General features: G+C 37.1%; 1 protein-coding gene across 16 annotated transcripts in view; it reads left to right on the forward strand.

Moving 5' to 3' along the window:
* MAST4 (microtubule associated serine/threonine kinase family member 4) overlaps positions 1-22,697 on the forward strand; it is a 254,220-nt gene that overhangs the window by 214,918 nt on the left and 16,605 nt on the right. For all 16 annotated transcript variants that reach the window (XM_015848582.3, XM_015848583.3, XM_015848585.3 and 13 more), the window contains 10 exons: positions 1,522-1,654; positions 5,237-5,304; positions 7,628-7,713; positions 14,442-14,650; positions 15,092-15,230; positions 16,220-16,352; positions 17,062-17,227; positions 19,073-19,174; positions 21,776-21,898; positions 22,150-22,262. In XM_015848582.3, coding sequence (XP_015704068.2) covers positions 1,522-1,654; positions 5,237-5,304; positions 7,628-7,713; positions 14,442-14,650; positions 15,092-15,230; positions 16,220-16,352; positions 17,062-17,227; positions 19,073-19,174; positions 21,776-21,898; positions 22,150-22,262 — 1,272 coding nt within the window. The remainder of the gene's footprint in view (positions 1-1,521; positions 1,655-5,236; positions 5,305-7,627; positions 7,714-14,441; positions 14,651-15,091; positions 15,231-16,219; positions 16,353-17,061; positions 17,228-19,072; positions 19,175-21,775; positions 21,899-22,149; positions 22,263-22,697) is intronic.

Raw genomic sequence — 22,697 nt, forward strand, 5'->3', positions numbered from 1 at the left:
AAAAAATCTCAGAAAATCCGGTTAATTTCATCAGTGTTTCATGATGGTGCATTTGGTTTATGTGGCAGCATTTTTGGTAGCTAGAATAGCTGATGAGAGCAGAGCCCAGCACTGCCCCTGTCCAAGCAGAGCCAGATCCAGCTGATCAAGAAGGTGACTGGAGCCATGAGTGATCCTGGTTGTTCTCTGGGAAAGCAGGCTTAAGTAATGGGAAAACTGCTGTGCTACAGCATCTGGAAGGGGGGAGTGTGAAAGTGTGAGAGAAATAGCCCTGCAGTCACTAAGGTCAGTGTTTCTAGAAGGAGGGCAGGTGCTGCATGTGCTGAGTAGAAGTTCACCGCAGCCTAGGAGAGGCCCATGGTGGAGCAGACTGTCCTCTCTGATTTTAGTTTGCTTTTATTTCTCTCAGTTCAAAATGAATTAATCTTTCCCAAGACAAACCTTTTTTTTATCTGTGATGGTAATTGCTGATCTCCTAGTGCTCATTGCATCCCACAAGTATTTTTCATTATACTTTCTCCTCATCCTCCTGCGAGAGCAGCTTGGTGGACAGCTGGTGGCTAACAAAGGTTGTTCCACCACAGTGGCTGGAAAAAAATTCTTAGTTGCTCTCTCTGTATTAATCATTGTACCTGTTGTGGTTGATGGCCAGTAGGAACATCTTGAAGAATGTGATGTCTGTATGAGTGAAGTTTTGGTATACATAGATGCACGCTGAATAAATATGGAAAGATAACAGAAGGTTATTAAAAAGAGTAAAAATACCCTATTGGTAATCTTTCTTGTTCTATTAAATGCTTTTCTAATTTTATCTTCTGTTAAAGTCGTGAAATAAATATGTTTCTAAGGGACTTGTGAGATACGAAAGGATTTTTTCTCTTACTCTTGGAGGGCATGCCTTTTACATCTGGAATAAATTATAGTAGTAATATAGCTGGCTCCCAAAGGGTTTCATTTCTAGTTTTGAAACAATTGGATCAATGAAGCTCAAATATTGTTTTCAGTAGCTTACAGTGACTTCATTCTAGAGTCAAGGACGTATTTAATTATATTTTCCTTAAAACACTGTACAGTTATATTCATTTAAAATACTTCAGAATTTCATTTAGAAGTGGAGAGCAGCATATTTACATAGTTTAGTTCAGTATTAGATTTTTGTATGCAAGCAACTGTAGGGAGACTTATGTCTTATGTCTTTAAGTCTTATGTGAAATCTTGTCACTGAATAATGTGTCATTTCACAGAATACTGTGGGGAGTTTTGGTGGCAAGTAACTTCCTATTATAAAAGTACATGATGCAAAATTGCATGGCTTACAGCATATTACATTGTAGAGAAATCGTTATAGAAGTATAGGCTACTAATACTAGAGTAATAAGGTATGTTTTTAATATTATTATTTAATAATGGAAATATTTGTGATAAATACAGCTAAGAAAGTATTATATTATTGTTCTATTATATTAGGTTCTAATACTTCAGTTTCTGCAGGCAGAATGATAGTTACTCTTTTTCTTTTAGGAATTTGATCCAGAAGAGTTTTACTATCTCTTGGAAGCAGCTGAAGGCCATGCTAAAGAGGGACAAGGCATTAAAACAGACATTCCCCGCTACATTATTAGTCAGCTGGGCTTAAATAAAGATCCTCTGGAAGGTAAGTGCATCTCCTGGTCCAGCTATGAACATCCAGATGCTTCCTTCCCAATGTATCTGATTGTTGCGATACTCTGATTGTGCCTCAAGGAATCAAAATAGAAATGAAAGTGGAGCAAAAAAGCATTCACTAACCCACAGGTTCTGGCACAAGCTTAAAGGCATTATAAAGGCCATCTGAGACTTTCTGCTATTAATACCATTTACGGATGGCATTATATCAGTGAAACTCATCTTTTTACATTCAGGCAATGTAACTTCCTAATTTTAACTCTAGCTTAAATTTACAGCTTTAATTTGGTATCTACTATTATCCATCTGTAGGTGCAACTGAAACTGGACTGATTTGTAATTTGCCTTCCACTGCTTCTGGCTTCCTACACCATGTTCTCCCTGAAAAGGAGAGTTTCCTATGGAAACTGAAGATTTCTTTTTCTGAGCAACCTATGTGTGAATAATTAGGACTTAAATAGGGGGAAGTTGACTGTTTTCCTGTAAAATTATTATTATTACTTTTTTCTTGTCTGATTCTTGTTTTAAGAATAGTGTTGGTAAAACTAAAATTACTTGTCTCCTCAGCAGACCATTTTCTCTTTCATACTCAAATCAGATTCTATTAGTAAGGAAAAGTGGAAATTGGGTTCACTGCATTCTGTGTTAGTCCCACAGTTTGGAGTTCAACAAAAGTGCTGTCCTGGGAAATGGATCAAACTAGTGCCATTTTGTTTGTCTTTTGTGTTATGAACAAGGGAGATCTCTAGGAGGGGACTTGATAGCACAAAATTATGTTTCTGGTATGTAAAGGGAGCCTAATGTGCAGGAAGATGACCAATTTCATACGTGGTCTGGTAGTGACAGGACAAGGAGGTGAGACATTAGGAGGACATTCTTAACTCAGAGGGCAGCAAGGTGCAGAATAGGCTGCCCAGAGGAGCTGTGGTTGCTCTGTCTTTGGAGGTGTCCAAGTCCAGGATGCATTCTTGGGCAGCCTGAGCTGGTGAATGGTAACCTTTGTCATAGGGGTTTGGAATGAGATAATCTTTAGTATTCCTTCCAACCCAAGTCATCCTGTGATTCTGTGAAAACAATTGTGGTAAGATGAGGTTGGCTTCTTTTCTTTTTTTTTTTTTTTTCTTTTTTTTTTTTCCTTCAAGTCAGTCTTCATAATGAAAGATTATATTTTATTAACTCTAAGGAGCACTGTATGGTGTATTAAAATAAAATGTTTTTTTCTTCTGCTTAAGCAACACTGACAGATATTGTTATGAGTTTAGTTAGATGTAATTAAATTAATACTAAAAGATTAGAAAGTTAAAAGATAAATGGAAGTTGAGCTTACTAGTCCTCTTCCAGTCTTCTCAGAATAGAAGATCGATTTTGGTTTGAAATTGGTACCATTGCATAAAGGGACATATAATAAGCAAAAAATAAGAAGAATGGCACTGTGAGGTTTATGCCCTTGAATTAATCTTGTACGGAGAATTATTTTCAAGGTTTATGTGCTTTACTGTAAAACATGAAACAAGAAGATGAGAGAGCCTTTACTTTTCTGTGTCCAAAAATGAAAAATATAAAAAAAATATTTAGATAGAAGAAAGATGAGCCAGAAAGCTTTGAAATAATTGTGTGTCGGTAACTGGCAATTAGAATAGTGGCTCCACGTAGAATTGTGTTTCTTTTAAGTGTTTACTTTATGTAAATGTTCATGGAAGGGATTTCACTTCTCTACAGAGAAAAATAACTGAAAGGTTTAGCCCCTTCCCTACTTGCCTCCTTTGTTTTATGCCATAGCAGTAGTATCCTTTCTTTGAGTGAAATGATGCATGCATTACTTGGGAGATAATGCCAGATAAATTTATACTGTACTGAAAGCAATACCACAACAGATTCATCACTTATCAGAGACTGGTGGCTGCATTTCTGAAGAGTTCCCTGGGGAGGAATTTCCCCCCCTGGTTTTTAAATTTCCATCTTTACCTTTTCTGAATCACGAGACTTCAGAAATGGTTTAAATCAATGAAAGAAAAAGGGCAGATGTTTAATGGTATTTAGATGAGTTTTAAAAATCTCTTCAGGCATTACAAAATTGTTCCATGGCTCTGTGTTTCGAAAGCTGACTCTTGGTTCCATTCCATTAATACCTACTGTTTATAAATAATATGTATTTCTCAGATAATGGATATTTTGCAAAAGTTCTGCTTAAAAATGGCCCATTTTAATTTGCTATTTATGAAAACAATCTCAGTTGAGAAGGCTGTCAAAGCATATTTTTCTTTCTTATGTAATTTTCACTCATGCTATCAAGGTTTCATCAGCACTTTTATTATAAAACTCTCGTGTTCACAAAACTGAGTTTTGACAGAAAAATCTACTGCCTAGTTAGAATTTGGCCTATATTGTTTGAGCTTGGACTCTATTTTAAAATGTTTATTCTTATGGGATTTGATTCTTCCCTGTTTATTGTTTCATATTCAGATTTCTCTTTGAATCTAACTTCTATTAAACTTTAAAGATCTGTTTTGTTTTTGAAATTAAATTTTAAGTACTTCTGATTCTTACACTTCACAAATCTTGTGGTTTTTGTAGTGGTTAGATATGAGAGTTACTCTGTTTGTCTCCTGTCAAATAATTAACTAGGATTTCACTTCTAGAAATTGATTATTATATAGTAAAATCCAGCATATATATATTTATGTGAATATTAAGTTCGTTTTTTTATTCATAAGTTAACAGTATTGATGGTCAAATTGCACCTTCAAAGTTTCAGGTATTCTTTTATTTGATCCCCATCCCCATAATTACGATCAAGTAAATCTTTGGCTCTGCAGAGTGTATAATTAACTGTGTATATTAAAGTATTAAGTAATACTAAGTTTTCCAAGGTCTTTTAGCTGACAACTCTCCTGTTCAGCTTTTGTTACCCAGAGGAATTCTTAGTTCACGGGTCCCTGTAGAATGTAGTAGAGTTAGGAATTCTACACCAGAGACAGATTGGGACAACCTGGTAAACTTGCTAGATCTGCCAAAATCTGAGCATTTCACATGGAAGTAGTCTGTATCAGCAACTCCATAAATGATAAGCTTTGAGAGGAAAAAAGAAAAAAAGGCTTTTAGCTGGTTCTGTTAGGATAATCAGTATTTATGTGTATAAGATGCACTTGGAATCCATATCTGCCTGAAATTAGAACCTTATTGTTCCAACTAGGAAGCCTTATCCTCAAAGATATGGTGCGAAGTTAACTCCCTGGTAGTCTAAGATTCTCGTGATTTTTAGAAAATTAATACTTGTATAACACACACAGACCACTGAATTCTTGCATCTCAGCAGCCATAATACTTACTGCTGTTTATTGGTACTTGGCTGTTCAAGATTACATAGATGATGAATAGCACACATTCATTTTTCAGATGGCATGAGTACTCCAAATGCTTAGAAACATCCTAAAGTTATTTGGCAAGAACTACAGGTAGTACAGCTTGTTTACTAATGTTTCCAGAAAAGTGTCACTTCTCAGATTTTAGTTTGGTGCTTAATTTTATACTTACTGAGGTTTATAAAAGACTTTCTAATATTTGTTTATAGAGATAGCTCAACTAGCTAACTGTGACAGTGGGACAGCAGAAACTCTGGAAATGGATGAATCAATAACTGTAAGTTTTCTTCTTAAAATGCTGCTTATTCTGAATGTGAATGAAGGAAAAAGTTTGCTATTTTTCTTCTGGCATGGGTAAATTAATAGAATGGATTCTCAGGCTGTTGCAGGGACCAGCACTGTGCCACTCAGCAGACAGAAAGTACTAAAGCAATCTGTTTTCTGTGGTGCTGCAGTATTTGGCTTCCATGAGGCTATAGTATTCAAAACACGATGGCTGTTTTACTACAGTTTCCACCAGTGACTGTTTTATTTTTGTTTAATGTAATTATTTTTGTTCTCCAAGAATTTATGTACTTGTTTCTTAAAAATAAAGCATTTTAGAACTATTGCAAGAGAGACTGCTTACAGTGGCAACTAATGATCAATTTGATAGAGTCTGAATATATTCATTCAAGACATGGGAAGGTAATAAGCATGTTGCCAAAAAACTTGTTTCAGAAAGCTGTGTTGCAGTCTGGAAGATTGTGCATTATTCTTTTGAATCTATGTTTGAAAATATTTCGCTACAATCATGGGTATCTTAGGGTAAAAGTTGGTCAAACGCTTGCACAGGTTAGAGAGAAAAGGAAAAATGAGTTGCTAGAGATGATGTTCACTTTAATGGTCTGAGTATGGTGGTGGGTTTAAGTTCTGTCTGTTTAAAATTGTAATTTTAAAAAATTAGTTCTTATACCTTGCACTTCAGTCAACAGTAAATGCGGTTCTAGCAATTTATTGTTCATTTTTAGTGCGAGCAGATAGAAAAAGTCAGTGCAATTTTGCAAGGATGCATAGGTACTTTACTGGTGTTTGTAACCATTAGAATTTAAAATACAGGCATGGGGTGTCTGTTTAGGTAGATTCAACATACTGCATCAAGGTCATTATTTTCTCCTGAACTGTCTTATCTTGAGAAGGTTTCTGTTGTGCTGGTAAAATACAAACCTGAGCATTATTTATTGGAAAGATACTGACAAATTGGAGAAAAATCAGAAAGAACAACTGAAATGCTGAAGAAAAGTTCTAATTTAGATGGAGAGTATATAGATGTAAGATTAACTCAGCAGTAGCTATGAAATTATAAGTCTGAAGGTATTTGTGTTGCACAAATGCAGACTCCACAGAGTTGAAGAAATGAAGTAAAAGGAAGAATAATGCACTGTCATAAAGGAATATAATTGGGTGAAATTATACAAGGAATGAAAAATACATGGTAAACATCTATAAATGTTTTGCCAAAATGGAATAAACATAAGATAGAAACAACACATGGAGAATGTAAAGAGGCGTAACTTGAAATAAAACACAGAAGGATTTAAAATAATGATAAGTATACAATAAGGAAGAATCCTGTAGTGACAAGCAAATGGCCTGAACAGTTTCATAAATTGTCTCTTCCTGCTCCTGCATAGTTCATTCTGTTACCATTTTCAATTCTTCTTAACATTGAACTGTTTCTCTAGTAAGCATTTCATTGAAGATCTTCCAAGCAGATCTACACCCAACCTTTACTATTACTGAAGTGCCTTGATAGGCATCACAGAACTTTTTGGAAATTTGGGGAGCATTTTGTATTTTGTAGGTTTGGAATAAGAAATTTAGGAGTCTGTATTAGTGTATGCACGTGTGCGCCACACCTCCCATTCCTGGTTTACACTTGGCCATCAAGATTCATTAGGATTACAGCTAGAAAGAAAGTTGTACTGCATTCAGAATAACTCCGTTCTTGTGTAAAAGCTGGTGAAAGTGATACCATGACAGAACTATTGCATTTTTGTCTTCCCGTTTTTTTGTTTTTTTTTTTTCCTCTTCATGTATTTCTTTCCACAGTTCATACTAAATCATATCACTGTCCTAGCATTAGTCAGAAATGTACAAAATTTTACTTGAAGTTAGAAGAGCTCATCAGGTTCAGTTACTCCCAGGCTGATTCTGCCTGCACACTGGTGGAATCACTTTGACTCAAAACTCAAGGCAATGTCCAGCGAGTACCTCGTGCAGCTCCCAGAAGTTTAGACCTCCAGATAGAAGTTGCCAGTAATACCCTTTACCAGAAGCCATCACGCCTGTCTGCTGTAACCCTGACATGGAGATGAGGGGATAGACTGCTCTGGTGTAACAGATACCTTTTGGGGTGAAGAGGCAGCTTTGCTTTGGGAGATCCTTGTGTCTTTAATTGAAATGGAGTCAACTGGTCGGGTCTTTCAGCTGGTTTGTTGGGGTGTGACAGACTAATAGCACTTGCTGTTCTGGTTAGTAAGTTAGTTAGTTTTTTCCTCCTAATTTGAAGAAAAGAAATACTGTACTGACTGTGTTCTTTCTCCTTTTTTACTTTGAAGAGCTCAAATACCTCACTACAGCTCCGGAGAAAACCTCGAGAAAGTGATTTTGAGACAATTAAACTGATTAGTAATGGAGCTTATGGGTGAGTAATGCATGTTACTGTAATAGCTTTTTCAGATTTTTGCATAACTTCTCATTATTTCATACTTCAGGGATGATTATGAGGTGGATTTTTTTTGCACTGTTGTATTTTTAATTCTGCTTTCCTATTTTGTTGCTAATGCTTGAAGTTGACGAAAAAAACATTAATTTAAAGCCTTCTAGGCAGTAATGAAGTACTGTGTACTGCTGTAAGTTAAAATACTAAGTGCTCCACCAGGAGTGCTTTTAAAAAGCAGGTATAATATAATGGCAAGGATGAAATCTGAATGAAGTAAAAGGCAGGTTTTAAAGCACCTTTTAAATAATGGGAACAGCTTATGTTTAAGTAGATCTGAAACAGAATGGGATGTGGTCTTTAAGGGAGGCAAGCTGTTAAAAATGAGTGCTCATTTGACATAAGAATATTCAAAAAGTAGAAAAAAAAAATCTGTAAATAGGTCTGAACTGTGGGGTTGTTTTTTTTTTTTCCCTTCTGTGTGGACTCTCCTATCTCAGACAGCTTTTAGGGAGCTGCTGTTACTTGGTGAGGAGCCCGTCACCAAATGAGGCAGTATTTCAGAACAACATTGATGGAAAGGGCTGTGCTGCTCCCCAGCAGAGGCCACATTACACTGGTTCTATCCTATGCTACCTCTGCTTGAGGACTCTGGAAGAGAAAGCCCACTGGAATTTTGCATGCTATTGTAACAGCCTCAGGATTATGGGCACAGTAAAGCCTCTCTCGAGCCATGTTTATTTAAAGATGGCCCTGAGGTCTGATGTGGCAGTTGATGTTTACTGCTTCTGATCATGACAGCATACGTAGAGGATCATGACAGCATACGTAGAGGCTATTTGCTTGTGACCAGACCTACTTACATGGTCCAGCAAAAAGCCTGCAGGAGATAGCATAACTTGAATTAAAATTATGTGAATATCCAAATACAACTTTTCACAGTTCAGCCTCTTCACAATTCATTTTCTCAGAATTTCTCTGTAGGCGAACCTATTACTCTATGCCAGTTACTTCAAATTACCACTAAATTTTAAAAGCCTTTCTTGCACTTAGCAGTTGTTTCTGCTCCCATCCTTAGCCGCATCCATTCTTCCTTCCCTTGGCAGATTCCTGATTCCTTCTTTTCCCCCTTTATCCAATTTCCTTCTTGTCTTACTGGAGAAGGAGAAGAAGAATGGTGTGGGGTATTGTTCATGTCAGAGAAATGGGTGTCTGAGTCAGTGGACCTGTGCAATTTCCCAGTAGTTTTAGATTAGTATGCAGCGGAGAAAGAAGGGAGTGGTGTCAAACAGGCATGCCCCAACTAGCAGTGTGAGGTTGACTGCCAGAAATCTGATGTGTAGTAGTCCTGTTGCTCCATAGCCTTTACAGCCACTAAGTCTCAAAGGGCTACTAAGAAATACAGACTTGGAGACAGGTAAAGATTCGTAAGGTGGAAAAGAGAGGGTGAAAAATACCCACTTTTTGTGGCACTTACAATAGAGACATGTAGAGCACATCTTCTCACGTTTGTGGCAGGGAAGATCTATTCTGATCTGTGTGAAGAGCTTTTTTAATGAATATAACAGGTAAAATAGTCATAGCAAATATAATATTATAATATAATAATAATAATAATATAATATAATATTTGGTGAGACCCTGGTAAGTTGTTGAGGAAATGGAAAGCTGAGTGAGTGAGGGAAGAGAACTTGGAGTGAATCTGGATTATGTTGGGACTGTTACTGCTTTTATCAACCAGGAAGCATGCTATGACTAGTAATGCTATGAGTGGAAACTGACAATCGCATCAACTTCAGTGGAGTGCTGTTGTTTCCATGCCTAAACAAACATCAAAGTGGATTTTTTGGGTCAGGATTTTTTGTTTAAATGATTCCTACAAGAAAAATAAAGAAAGAAGATAAGAAAGACAGTGAAGGTAAAACTGAAAAATGATTTAGAGCAAAAGGAATAGAAGCAGTGAACTGCTTGAGATTCTAAATGTGTATACTCAGCATTTTATAAAGTGAGATTAGCACCTAATCCCATGATGATGCTGGAAGGTTTGAGCTCAAAAACTCTTTCAAGAATTTTGGTGTGAAGTTCCCCATTGCGGTCAGACAGATAAAGAGGGACGGTATTATTAGAAGACTTTTAGTGGGTATCATGTTTATGTTGACATCATGCAGCTAGTGATTAATTTACTCAAATTGCCAGATTTAAAGAGGAACGTACAACTATTACCTGTATACTCTTAAACTCTACAAAATGGAGCACAATTAAGCAGCAGTGTCTGTTCCATCTGTGAATACAAAGCAGTAAATTGCCCAATGGGCATTTATTGCAGTTTACTACAAGTATAAGCAGCCAAAATAAGAGTTAGTGCTGTTATGCTACAAGGCTTTTTTCCCCACTTTCACATTTTTCTAGGCCATTAGCTTTTTGAAATAACCTGAATGCATATGAATTCTGTCTGAACTTCATTGATTTAGTCTCCAAAATACATCAGTAGGCATCTTTTGTGCTCTGACTTATTTAGTATTCTATTGTAATACTTCACTTATTTCAAGGAGGTAGTGGAGGGTTACATTCACAACCAATTTAAGAAGGAAAAAAAAAAAGAAGAGATGTGCATTCTGATGTCCTTTATTTTATTGTGGTGTTTTTGCCTTCATTAGGGAAACAGAAAGCTTTGCTTGGCAGGGTAATTTTTGGTCTTGGCATACTGTAGCAGAGATTTGTCAGATATGCTAAACTTGATGAGTTTAAATATCAAGTATTGGTTGGGTAAACTGATTTGTAGCGCAATTAAATGTCTGTGTAGTAGATTAGGTGTATCGGGCTGGGAATATACAAGAAGTTAAACAAGCTGTGTATCAGTAAACAAGTAGGACACCGGCCAAATCACTAATGGTTTCACAAGCTGTTTGTCAGACTCTTTTTCAGCCAGGCAAAACTTACCAAACTTCCCAGTTCTTCAGACTTTTACTGTAACTTTTGTTAGGTGTGCTGTAGGCAGCATTGCCTCCTTGCCCCCCAATAAATCTGATTTGGCGATGGATATCATCTGGGCGGGAGGTGGTGCAATTCTGTTTCTGGTCCTTCTGCTGGTGCTTCTGATCTTAACTATCTGTAAATTCTGCCGTAATGCTATAACATGCATCATGGCCTCACAAATGGCTGCCTTGCACTGGAGATGATTCGGATCAAGCAGTACAGAATTTAGTAATCCCCTCTTAGTAAATTGCTTTTTAAAAAGAAGCATAGTTCTTGGTTAGTATCTTTAAGTAGTATTAAATAGCAAATGCAGCAAGTACACCTGTGTTTCCTCAAGGAGTTCAAGGTCCTTTGACAAATTCGAGAATCAGGTTAAAAGCAAGTGACACAGCAACATCAGCTGCAAGCACTGAATGTAGACTAAATTTTAAAATCTCTCTAAAAGTTACTGAAGATGTGTAAACTGAGGAGCTTATAAGCAGGAGGGAGACCATCTTCTCAAACAGGCAGGCAGTGAAAAGACCAGGGGAAACAATTATAAACTAAAAGAAGAGAGGTTTAGATTAGAGGGGAAATTCTTTACTCAGAGGGCAGTGAGACCCTGGCAGGCTGCACAGAGAAGCTGTGTGTGCCCCATCAACACATGCATAGCATTTATATTTATGCCTAGCTGAAGGTGCTGTAGAGATGCTTTCTCAAGGTGAATGGAAAATTTATGTTAGAGGCAGAAGGAGGCAGTGTTTGGACGGTCACAGAGTTTATTTATTTCTTTTATTTCTCTTGTAAATTAAATTTTACTTGCTATGATTAAATACACTATCAGTGAAATACAGAGCATTTGTGTACCTACTGAGATCAATGCAGTGAAATCAGAGGGTGTTCTAGAAATCCCATGGTGACATGTTCTGAAACCAGTAGGGCAAGGCAGGAAAGCAAATTCTTGATTTTGAAGCATAGGAGCTTGCAACAGTGCCTCTGTGGTTGTGCCTTTGCAGGCAAGGATGACATATGACTGCTGTTGAGTGGATGGACAGAGCAATCTCATGTTATGGATGGGTTGCTTTTGCATTAATGGAGTTCTCAGAATGACAGTTGTCTTTTCACTGGAAATCATGAGCTGGGTATTGCTGCTCAGTGCCAAGAAAATGAGAGTGAGAAATCGTGTTCTCTTAAAAGCACAAGTGAAACAAAGATAAACTTCTGTCTAATGCTTCCTGAATAGCATCTGACAAGTGAAGAAAAGAGCAACGGAGTGAAGTGAGCCTGTAGGGGAAAATAAAGGCTGAATTCAGTGCAGGAATGAGGAGAATGTAGCAGGAAAGAGCATCCGGGAAAGCAAAGGGAATCATACCATCCCAATCTGCTTCACGATTTAAAACAGAAGAATACTTCTAACCTTGCAAATTGGGGTTCAGAATGAACAAAGTTAATATAACAGAACTCATTATGGTTGTTCTCAGCTTTTTATCTGGAATTTCAGTGCCCTCAGTGTGTTGGCAGCTGTGTGCCTTAACCCTTAGCTTTCTGTTAGTTCAGTTAAGTTTCAGACCCAGGGAGGGGAGGCCTGTTTTTACTTTTCATTTTTGTTTGTTGTTGTTTTTGTTTGTTTTTAGTGCCCAAGTAACTTATATGTTCTTTCCCTCATTGGGAACTTCTTGTCCTTGGGAAAGTTTCATTTTCTATTTATTAGTGACATCTCAGCAAATTCTTTCCAAGTATAGGAGTGTCAGTATGTTCAGGTTGCAGTTCCAATGATGTGCCTTGCAGGTTGCACTAGTAAGCAAGGGAAGTGCATAGCTGTGAAATGAGACCATCCTGAAGGAAGATAGGTAAACTTTAGCAGGAGTCCTTTGCTTCCAGAGCATAGTTTTATTTGTAAAGCTGTTTGCTTCAGTTATTGTGTTACACAGAAGATGTGCATAACAATGTGCATTTTCTAACACTGAAGATCATTTAAAATCACTTTAATCAGTACAAATAGTGTATGCATGTGTAAGCATGAGAAAGAGAAGTATGTTGCTCTTTTTTCTGAGGGTTTGTGGATAAAAGAATTTTGGTAGAAATTTAGAACATTGTCTCCCTGCAACTACAAGGCTAGAGTATCTAATTTAGAGCTGTGGGAATTGTAACCAGCCTACCCAGATGTTTACTGGAATGAATAGTTCAAACTTACTGGTTCCTCATCTTTAAATGTGGTAGTGATTACAGATGCACGTGGTGGAAATTGTATTTAAGGCACCTGAAGAACTCACTTTTTTTACAAGCCAAAAATACATGAAGGAACCGAGATAGGAAAAGAATACATCTTATGACAAATGGGCAACAGCACCAAAAAAAAGAGGAAAAACAGAATGCAAAGGAAGGCTGTAGAGGACATGTGAAGAAAGAAATGAGTGTGCTGGGAGTGGAAGGAAGAGGCGTGTGAAGTCAGCAGGAAGGCATACTGAAGTTGAATAACTTGATCTTATTTGAGTTTGGGAGGGGCAAGAGAAGGCAAGACTTAGTAGGAGGCAGGTGCTAAGGGTGAGGTTCGTCTTGGATTTTGCCCAAGGTGTTTTTCCCCTGGTTTCATCATGATGTAATGTTTTTACCTGCCCCGTGCTCAGACTGTAGCTAGGGATTAAGGAAAACTTTTGGAATCTGTAAGAGAAACTCTCCTGTCTAGAAGAAACACTCAAAGCAGAGTAGAAAATGTTGCTTTTTTTCTGTGACTTTGGTAGCTGGGTAAAGATGGAGTCGTAAAAATAGTAAGGCAAGAATTACTTTTTGTGTTTAAATACTTGTATGCTGATTATTGCATGTTGTGGGGACAAGAAAATAAGTTTAAAAACTGCATTGCTGGGTGAGATGCTGTGAGTGTTGAATACTGTGAGGTTGATTTCAGGTAAAGCAGTTGTTTTCAAGGTTTGTCTTGAGGGATTTTGAGAAGTGCACTAGTTGTGTCCTCTGTGTTTTATGGCAAGATTATGCATTTTCCTGAGCCTTGAAAGTGAGGATGTTGTCCATCTGAGGTTTTCTTTTGCTTTGCTGCCCTTATCACCTTGGTCTTATCTAATCAAGCTTATGGGAAACTTTGTACCCAATAACTTAGTGAGATTTTGGTTGTTGAGATGCATCTTATTCCCACATTACCAGGTGATATATGTTATGTTTTAATTTGTATTACCTACTGGTGACCTACCCATGATATGTATCAGTGCTGATGTCAGGGTACTGTACTGAACAAGTACAGATGATACATTCTGCATCTACCAATGGGGGAGAGCCACATCACTGAGCAAACTTCTGAGCAACCTTCATGAGAAACCTATGACATGTTTTAAAATCCCCTGAACAGAGTCTTCAGTCAGATAATGATGACTCACTCTTACAGAATAAACATTTGTCAAAAATGATTTATAATATTCTGTCACAGCTGGCTTTCATCTATAATCCTTTGCTGATGGAAACTTCCAAAATCTGAGCTTTATATCCGTTGTGGGTGGACTGTCTGGTTTGTTTGTTACCAATTTGTGCACTAATTTGTGTTGACTGAAGTATCCTCATGTTGAAACATAACGAGATCTCAACGCATTCTGTTATGTTAAAGGTTCATCAACAATATTAGATGAGAAACAAGTCTTTTATGAAATACATATAAAATGTTTTGGGTAAATCTGCATGTCAAAAATGTATTTTAAAATACCTTTTAAATTTACTGCTTTTTAACTTTTTCTGTCTCTTTTGGGCTTCTTCAGTGCGGTTTATTTTGTGAGACATAAAGAAACCAGACAAAGATTTGCCATGAAGAAGATTAATAAGCAGAATCTCATCCTTCGAAACCAGATCCAACAGGCCTTTGTGGAGCGCGATATCCTGACCTTTGCAGAAAACCCCTTTGTTGTCAGCATGTATTGTTCTTTTGAAACAAGACGTCATTTATGTATGGTCATGGAATACGTAGAAGGTAAAGTATTCTTTTTTAAAGGGAAGGAGTGTTTTTTTTAATAGTACCAGGAAAGAAATAAAACCGTGATGGTGCTTGCGTTAAAAGGACCCTCTTTTATTTGCTGTGTGTTCTGGCTATACAGATTTGGGATCTAAACTCAAGAATGAGGTGACTTTACTCCTACTCATTATCTCCTAGTGATCAAGATGAGTTGCTGTGACTGTGTGGACTTCTTTTAAGTAGCAGCACAGGCTTTATTGGTTTCCTGCTGAACTCTTGCACCACTCTCTCCCCAGCTTCATGCTGTTTTTTTCAGCACAGTAGGTATTGTGATTGCCTGTTAAATTGGATCATCTGATTGGAAAAGAAACATTTGTGACTACAATTTATGTTTCCTTCTGCAGCAAATACATCTGAAAATTTGTACCACCATCTTCAACATTCATCCTGTTTTCACAGGTGGAGACTGTGCTACTTTGATGAAAAATATGGGCCCCTTACCTGTGGACATGGCAAGGATGTATTTTGCAGAGACTGTTCTGGCCTTGGAATACCTTCATAATTATGGAATTGTGCACAGGGATTTGAAGCCAGATAAGTATGTATATAGGATATCACAGAAAGAGGACTTCAGATTGATCAGTATGGAGAGTTGTTCCTGGTTGTTCTTTGTTTTTTTCCCATTATCTAGACATACAGAATCTCTCTTCTATGTGTAAATAATATTACAGCAAGTAATTATAGTGAAAAGTATAGTTGTTTAACACAGAATTGTAGAATATCCCAGGTTGAAAGGGACCTATAAGGATCCAACTCCCGCAGAGTCCTACTCCTGGCTCCACGCAGCTCCACCCAAAAATCAGACAATGTAAACTGAGACCATTGTACACAGACTTTCTGAACTCTGGCATTGTGGGGCTGTGACACTGCCTTTGGAAGCCCGTTCCATGCCCACCGCCCCCTGGTGCAGACCCTGTCCCCAACCTCAGCTGCCCCTCCCCTGTCACTGCTCCATGCCCTTCCCACCAGGTGCACCCAATGTTATGGTTGGCAATTGGGGCTGCCAGGACACACTGCTGGCTCATGTTCAATCTTCTCCTTGTTTTATATTAAAAAGATAAGTTAATAATAGTAAAATAAAATGAACAAACAGAATTGGGGTGTTTCATCAGTGAAAATATCTTCTTAGCACGATACCTGAGGCCACTGTGGTATTAGTTATCAGCTATCTTAATATCTTGAGTTTTTTCAAATGGATGACCCAACCTGCTACTGGTAGAAAATGTCTGCATGACTTTAAAAGCTGAATTTTTTTTCTATTCTCGTTCTTTCAGAATGATAACTACTTCATTTTCTTCAAACATCTACCATTTAACTCAACACTCCCTGATTCTGGTTATATTCAATTGCATATGGAAGCTTTGTTTGTGACTGGTGATAACAGTAATTCATTTGCAACTGTGTCATTTTTTTTAACCTATTTTGTACTGGCTAAATTACTTTTTAAGCTGACTTTAATTTTTTTCAGTGCTAAGCATGTAATCTCGAATTATATCACAGTAACATCAGGTCACTTTAATTTTTCAGTTTATTGGTAACATCCATGGGCCATATAAAGCTTACAGACTTTGGTCTGTCAAAGGTGGGGCTAATGAGTTTGACTACCAATTTGTATGAGGGTCACATTGAAAAGGATGCCAGAGAATTCCTTGATAAACAGGTAAGAAACGGCTTTTTTTCTTTTTTACATTGTTTAATGCAGTGATGTTTTGCCAGCAGAATCTACTTTAGTACTTTATAAGCATGTATTTCTGCATGTGTGTTCTGATAATATTTGTCAGTTACTTTGACTAATGCCCAACAGATTATGATAGAATCCTTTCTTTCTGTGTTAGTAACTATTAATAAGATGAACAACCTGGTTGTGTGCAAGTGAGTTTGTGAGAGAGATAAATAGAAAACTGTTTTTAAAAGGAATTCAGAAGTCTCAACAGTGTGCTTGTGGAACTGATGATGCATGGTACTATCAGGGGCTCTAAAATCTTTGCTATGGCCCATTTCCCTTTAAGCGTGCCTCATTACCATTGCTTGCAATCTGTTCACAGTAAAATTTACTTAAGATAAAGCCATCGCAACTTTCATGTAAGGCTAAAGATATGTTTAAATTAAATATTTGCTGTGATTGACTTTCATACCATGGATCAAAAATAAACTTTTGCTTTACAGACATGCAAATGTGATTGATAACCAAATATTCTAGGTAGAGAATGTAAAAAAATACAAGTTATGCCAGCTGAACAGCCTAAAATGTACTAAATTTCATTCATCTTTGTTTCTGTGTTATTTTATATTTCACTATTTACAAGTGATGTGATATAGCAAATACTATTAGACTTACTTTACCATCATGCTTATTTTCTTTCTTTCAGGTTTGTGGTACACCTGAATACATAGCTCCTGAAGTAATACTGAGACAGGGTTACGGAAAACCAGTGGACTGGTGGGCTATGGGAATTATTCTTTATGAATTTCTCGTTGGATGTGTGCCATTCTTTGGAGATACACCAGAAGAGCTGTTTGGACAAGTAATCAGTGGTGAGGATCATCTCATAGAACCAGATTTCTTTGTTTGCTGTCAAACATTTCATTTTATGTCAATAGTAAAGGTGGTTACAACGCTATTGGTTGTACACTAAGTTTAAGGTAGTTTTGCTCAAACTGTAAGATGTCATTTGCTGTCAAAGTAGTATGAATTTGTATTAAAAGCTGGACTTAGCATATATTCTTGCTGAGTACAGAAATGCAGTAACATAGGGTACAATATATAAGATACACTGTTGGAAAGAGAAAATCATTAGCACCACAGCACAGTGTTTTTGTTCTTCAGTAAAGAAGTTATCCCAGAGAAGAAATGGTTAAATAAATTTGTGTAAATGGGAAAATGCCTCACGGCATAATGAAGAAATTAACAGAGATGTGATAAAACCTTAAAGCAAATGTCTCCCAAATAATAAATAATGAGAAAGAGAAGGAAACAAATTCAATTCACAGATTGTTAATGATTTCATTTGTGATTGTTTTAGTGTAATGTTATTCCTGTAACAGCTGTTCTTCTTTCATTTAAAATTCAATAACCTTTTAGATTTTAACCTGCATGCTGACCCTAAGTATTGTTATGAGGCTTGTGGCAAAACTGAATGATAATTAAACAGAATCATTTACTATCCTACCTGCTGTTTCCATAAATTTCCCAGATGCATAGATGGAGAAGGCCTTTATTTATGCCAAAAGTTTAACAGAATAGCACCTCTGTTACTGAATATATCCTAGTCTGTTTTATGGTCTACTTAAAAGGTCCACTAACTAAGACCAAAACAAACAGAACCAACCAAAACAAAACTAACTGAACCTCCAGCTCCTTCTTTGAGAACACAGCAAATCCCCCATTTGCTCATAAGGAAACAATTTGTCATCACCAGACTTTTCTTCATTGGCGATGCTGAAAGCCAAATATGTTTGCAAACTTTAATGGAAAGGATTTGCCTTTGATATATTACTATATTCTAGCTGCTTACGGATATATAACTGATGTTTTCCAATGTGATATGCTAAGACCTGAGTGGCAAAGACAATCAACTGTTTAATTAACACAAGCAACAAATGCTGGCTTTGTTCTTGATGCATCATGGCTGCAGTATATAGCCATGCCTTATTTTCCAAATCAGGTTTAGGCTGCTGTAGAAGCTGCAGGCAGGTGAGCATGGAAATAATCAATGCTTTTACTGCATTTCCAAACGCACGTGCACGTGTTTTTATCATTAAGATCTTTGACTGAACAGAGGTGAAGGAATAGGCCAAATTTTATGAGTAAACTGTGGAAATCTGAGTGTAAAGTAGATGCCTAATATGATAGGGTTTAACAATCCTCCAGAAACAGGTAACATTTCATGCCTGTTTATTTCAGTACCTTCCTTTGTACTTCAGAATGCAAAATTTAAACCTTTTGATAACTGTTTCTCAAATGATATTGATTTCAAAGGAAAAATCTAAGTCATGTAGTTACAACAAGATCCTTAACGTTCTTTCCTACTGCTGGATCAGATCACATGTGTCCGTGTTATCAGTAGTTTCCATGGAACAGAGCTAAAATTGAAAGCATAATGGTATGACATTTATTGGGATGGCTGTGAGAAGGGTGACATACAAGCATGATAGCGTTCTGTAATAGTTTTCCCTGTGGTTAAGCAGTGTTTATAAAAATAAGTTTATAGAGTCTGTGTAAAGAGTATTAAAATCAGAATTAATTGGGATGCATCAGAGCAACTTGAAAATGTTTCCTGAACTCTGACTTTACTGCTAGCTTATGATGACAGCTTTACACAATTTTTTTCTGAATGTTGGTATCAGACTTAAATAATAACAAGATATCTTTTCTGTTAGATGAAATCAACTGGCCTGAAAAGGATGAAGCACCACCTCCAGATGCTCAGGATCTCATTACCCTGCTGCTCAGGCAGAATCCCTTGGAAAGATTGGGAACAGGTTAGGATGAACTACTCCAAATATTGTTTCTGTGCTGGAAATAAGTTTTACATTCTGTGGAGGTCACTACACTTATTCATGGTTGTTTTTGTTGGTCTTTTTGTTGTTTTGTGTTTTTGTGGTTTTTTTTTTTGTTTGAGGAACATCTTTCAGGGTGACTAGCATGACATGCTGCTATGACAAGGGGAAATTTATGGATTCAAACAAGTAATAAGACCATCGCAAGATGATGACTTCATTTTGCAATGTTTACATGTGATCATTCTTTTACTCCTATCTTAGTTGAATAATGTAAAGCAAAGACATGTCAGAGATGCAGTTAGCCATTGAGTGGGGTTCCTTCATGAGTACAGTATGAAATAACTAGACACAGAACTTGAGAAGGGGAATCCATACACAACTGATGTTCCTTTTTCCAGAAGAATATTGTGTGTTATTTTCAAAGTGTCAGTTTGTGTGGGAGCCCTGCTCACTGACCACCATCCCACTGGCAAAGGACTGAGGAAACAGAGCAAAAAAAGCCTTTCATATAAAAAGGCCTAAATATATGGTCCTACTTAGGGTGAATAATGTATGTCATTTATATACACATAATGTGGACTCTAGGGAAACCAAGTGGCAGATTGAGTCAGCATGACTACTGATAAAATTACTGTCAAAGCTAAGTCCAGCATGCAGAGGGTAACGCATAATTTTAGAGCTAAAATGAAAAGGAGTTGTAGAAATCAGTTCATAACTGATCCATTCATGGAAACTTGAATATAACCCAGACTCCAAGAATTATTGATGTGGTGTTAAACTACAGGACTTCTGGGAAGTGGTCAAGCGACTGAAATGACTGCATGTGTCTTGCTCCCTGAATGCATGGGATCTGTGTGAACAGTCCTTAGACTTACTCCAGATCATAAGCTACAAGGAAATTACGTGCAGTAAACTGGTTTTTCACTCTTGCCCAATATTAAAATAAAGTAAAAGTGAGGGAGTTATCCTATGCCCAGGATGGTTTCTCCACTTGCTTCCTGCTTCATTCTACTGCAAAGGCCACCACCACCATTGTTAAAATGAAGAGCCAGGAGTAATTCTGTTCCCTTGTTTCAAACAGGTGTATAAATATATAACACAAAATACCCTCCAGGGATTTTTGTTTCATTGCCAGGTTACCTTTTCCTAGTCAATGGTAATGTTAATGCAAGGGTGTCACCCTGTGAGAGGCTGATCTGCAAGTAACTTGCAAATTCTGTCTCCATTTTGTAACAGCTGGATGAAAAAGAGAATTGGCAAGAGTTAGGCAGGCTTAAGAATTGCAGTGGTCATTGCACCCTCATGGAGCATCTTCTCTGTTTGTGCAGGGACTGATTTCTTTGGACTGTTTGTGGTCTCAAGAGTTGTCAGTCTGAATAAAAAATCCTGCAGTCATTTCTTTGAAGCACAGAGGAGTGTTTAGAAGCCACAGTGAATTTTTTTATTTGTTAGAAACAACTTACAGAAACAGTCTGCAACGCAATAGGTCCCACAGGAGCAATGCAAAACAGCACAGTTTATCCCAGGCTCCACCGAGCATTTCAAATGATCGTCCTGTCTGTTTAATACATATTAGCTAGCTGCATAACATTCCATGAGCATGGTAATTGTGTATTTTCTCAGGAGACCTTAGTAGCGTAGTCAAGTTGAAAGGCAGGTATTATGCTCTTCTGAAGAAGGGAAGTGATGGATTGATTTGAAGTGTCTGAAAACTAGTCAAGAATTAAACATTTTGCTGTAATATCCCATTATTGCTTTCAGGAAGGTGATTACTCTGTGGCTAGTTACTTATGATTAGATGTGATTTTGGTCTCCTTTGGGAAGATTAGGCTTTTATGAATTTTTCCCATCTGTAGCCCAGAAAATCAGTGAATCCAGCTTAGAAATGCTTAAATATTTGTAGATCTTAAAGACCAATCCTGGAAAATTTATACTTTTTCCATGGCTCTGTCCTGACTTACCCCTGGCATATCAAGTTGGATTGACTGTGCTGCAGCTTGTTTGTCCAGCTTACAGAATTACGTCTGTGCTTATTAATATCCCCATTTACCTCCCCAGGTATTTTCAGTATTTTATTGTTTACTGTTATTCAGTATTGTATTGTGTTCACGTTCTGTTTCTAAATTGCAACTAATTCAGCTGTTTAACACATAAAATCAAGACAGTGATCCATTATAAGCTACATTATAAAGCGTTATCTGTAGAAGTGTGTATCACTACAATAAAACACCAAAAGGAGTTCCTAATCAGCAGTGGCATTTACATTGAGCAACATTGAGAATAATTCTTTTTACTTTCAGACTGTCATGTACTTGATGCATAATTATTAGTCTCAAAAAATAAGAATTTATAAAGGAGAAAGATGAAAAGCCAATGCCACCACTGCTAAACAAGGAAAACAAGGGTTCTGTTCTGACAGGTTTAGATGATGCCAGTGAAAAGCGGTAGTAGAGGTTTCTGCCTGCTGGAAGTAATGACTATGCCTTTCTGTGCTAATTTGCGTTCTCTTGACCAAGAATTTAGTTGAAATGTCAGAGTATTTGGTGTCTTTTGCTCACTGTTTTTCTCTGGCTCCCCCAGGTGGTGCATATGAAGTAAAGCAACATCAGTTCTTTAGGAGCCTTGACTGGAACAGTCTGCTAAGACAGAAAGCAGAGTTCATTCCACAGTTGGAGTCAGAAGATGACACAAGTTATTTTGACAGTAGGTATTTGCTTGCATTTAAAAAAGAAATGCAATGAAAATCTTGTTATAATAATCACTGTGTCTTGGAACTTTGCATTTGTTTACAGCTTTGAAAATCTGCTTTATAGAAACCACTGGCAACTGTACAGTTTCAGTGGTGGTATGACAATGCAGGAGAAATAGGAATATAATTAAGCTTTTGGCTAATAATAAAATATATTACTCAGTTCTCCTGATAAATTCACTTAATTTATTTCTCTTATTTGTAGCTCGTTCTGAGAAATACCACCACATGGAAACTGAGGAAGAAGATGATACAAATGATGAGGATTTTAATTTGGAGATAAGACAGTTTTCCTCATGTTCGCACAGATTTTCAAAAGTAAGTAAAAATTGGCTATAACGTTGATAGATATCATATGTATAAATGCTTTGCTTCTTTTCTAGAGTATGGAAATGTTAGAAATGGAAGAAGGAAGAGGTGCACATAGCATTTTTTCTTGATATTTTAACTGAAAATAAGCAAGAAATGGGTATCTTGCAAATGATGGTGTAACAAAGGCTATAGTGGTAGCCTATGCTAACAGTGAGTTTAAGTGACAATAAACTGCAGTGAAAAACAAGGTAGGATTTAGCATGTGATTCAGTTAAGGAAAGATGTGGATTTGAGCAAGTGATTTGAATGCCATGAAGACAAACTGACCTTCTAAAGGGAGAGAGCTAATGACTGCTCGACAAGGAATACAAGGAGAAGAGTGAACATGCTCAGGAGCTTTTGTAGAGGAATAACTGGCAGAAGTTATAATGGATTAAAAAG

Source organism: Coturnix japonica, chromosome Z (genome assembly GCF_054131305.1).
Source record: "Coturnix japonica strain WE chromosome Z, WE-NBRP24, whole genome shotgun sequence".
In the NCBI taxonomy this organism is placed as follows: domain Eukaryota; kingdom Metazoa; phylum Chordata; class Aves; order Galliformes; family Phasianidae; genus Coturnix; species Coturnix japonica.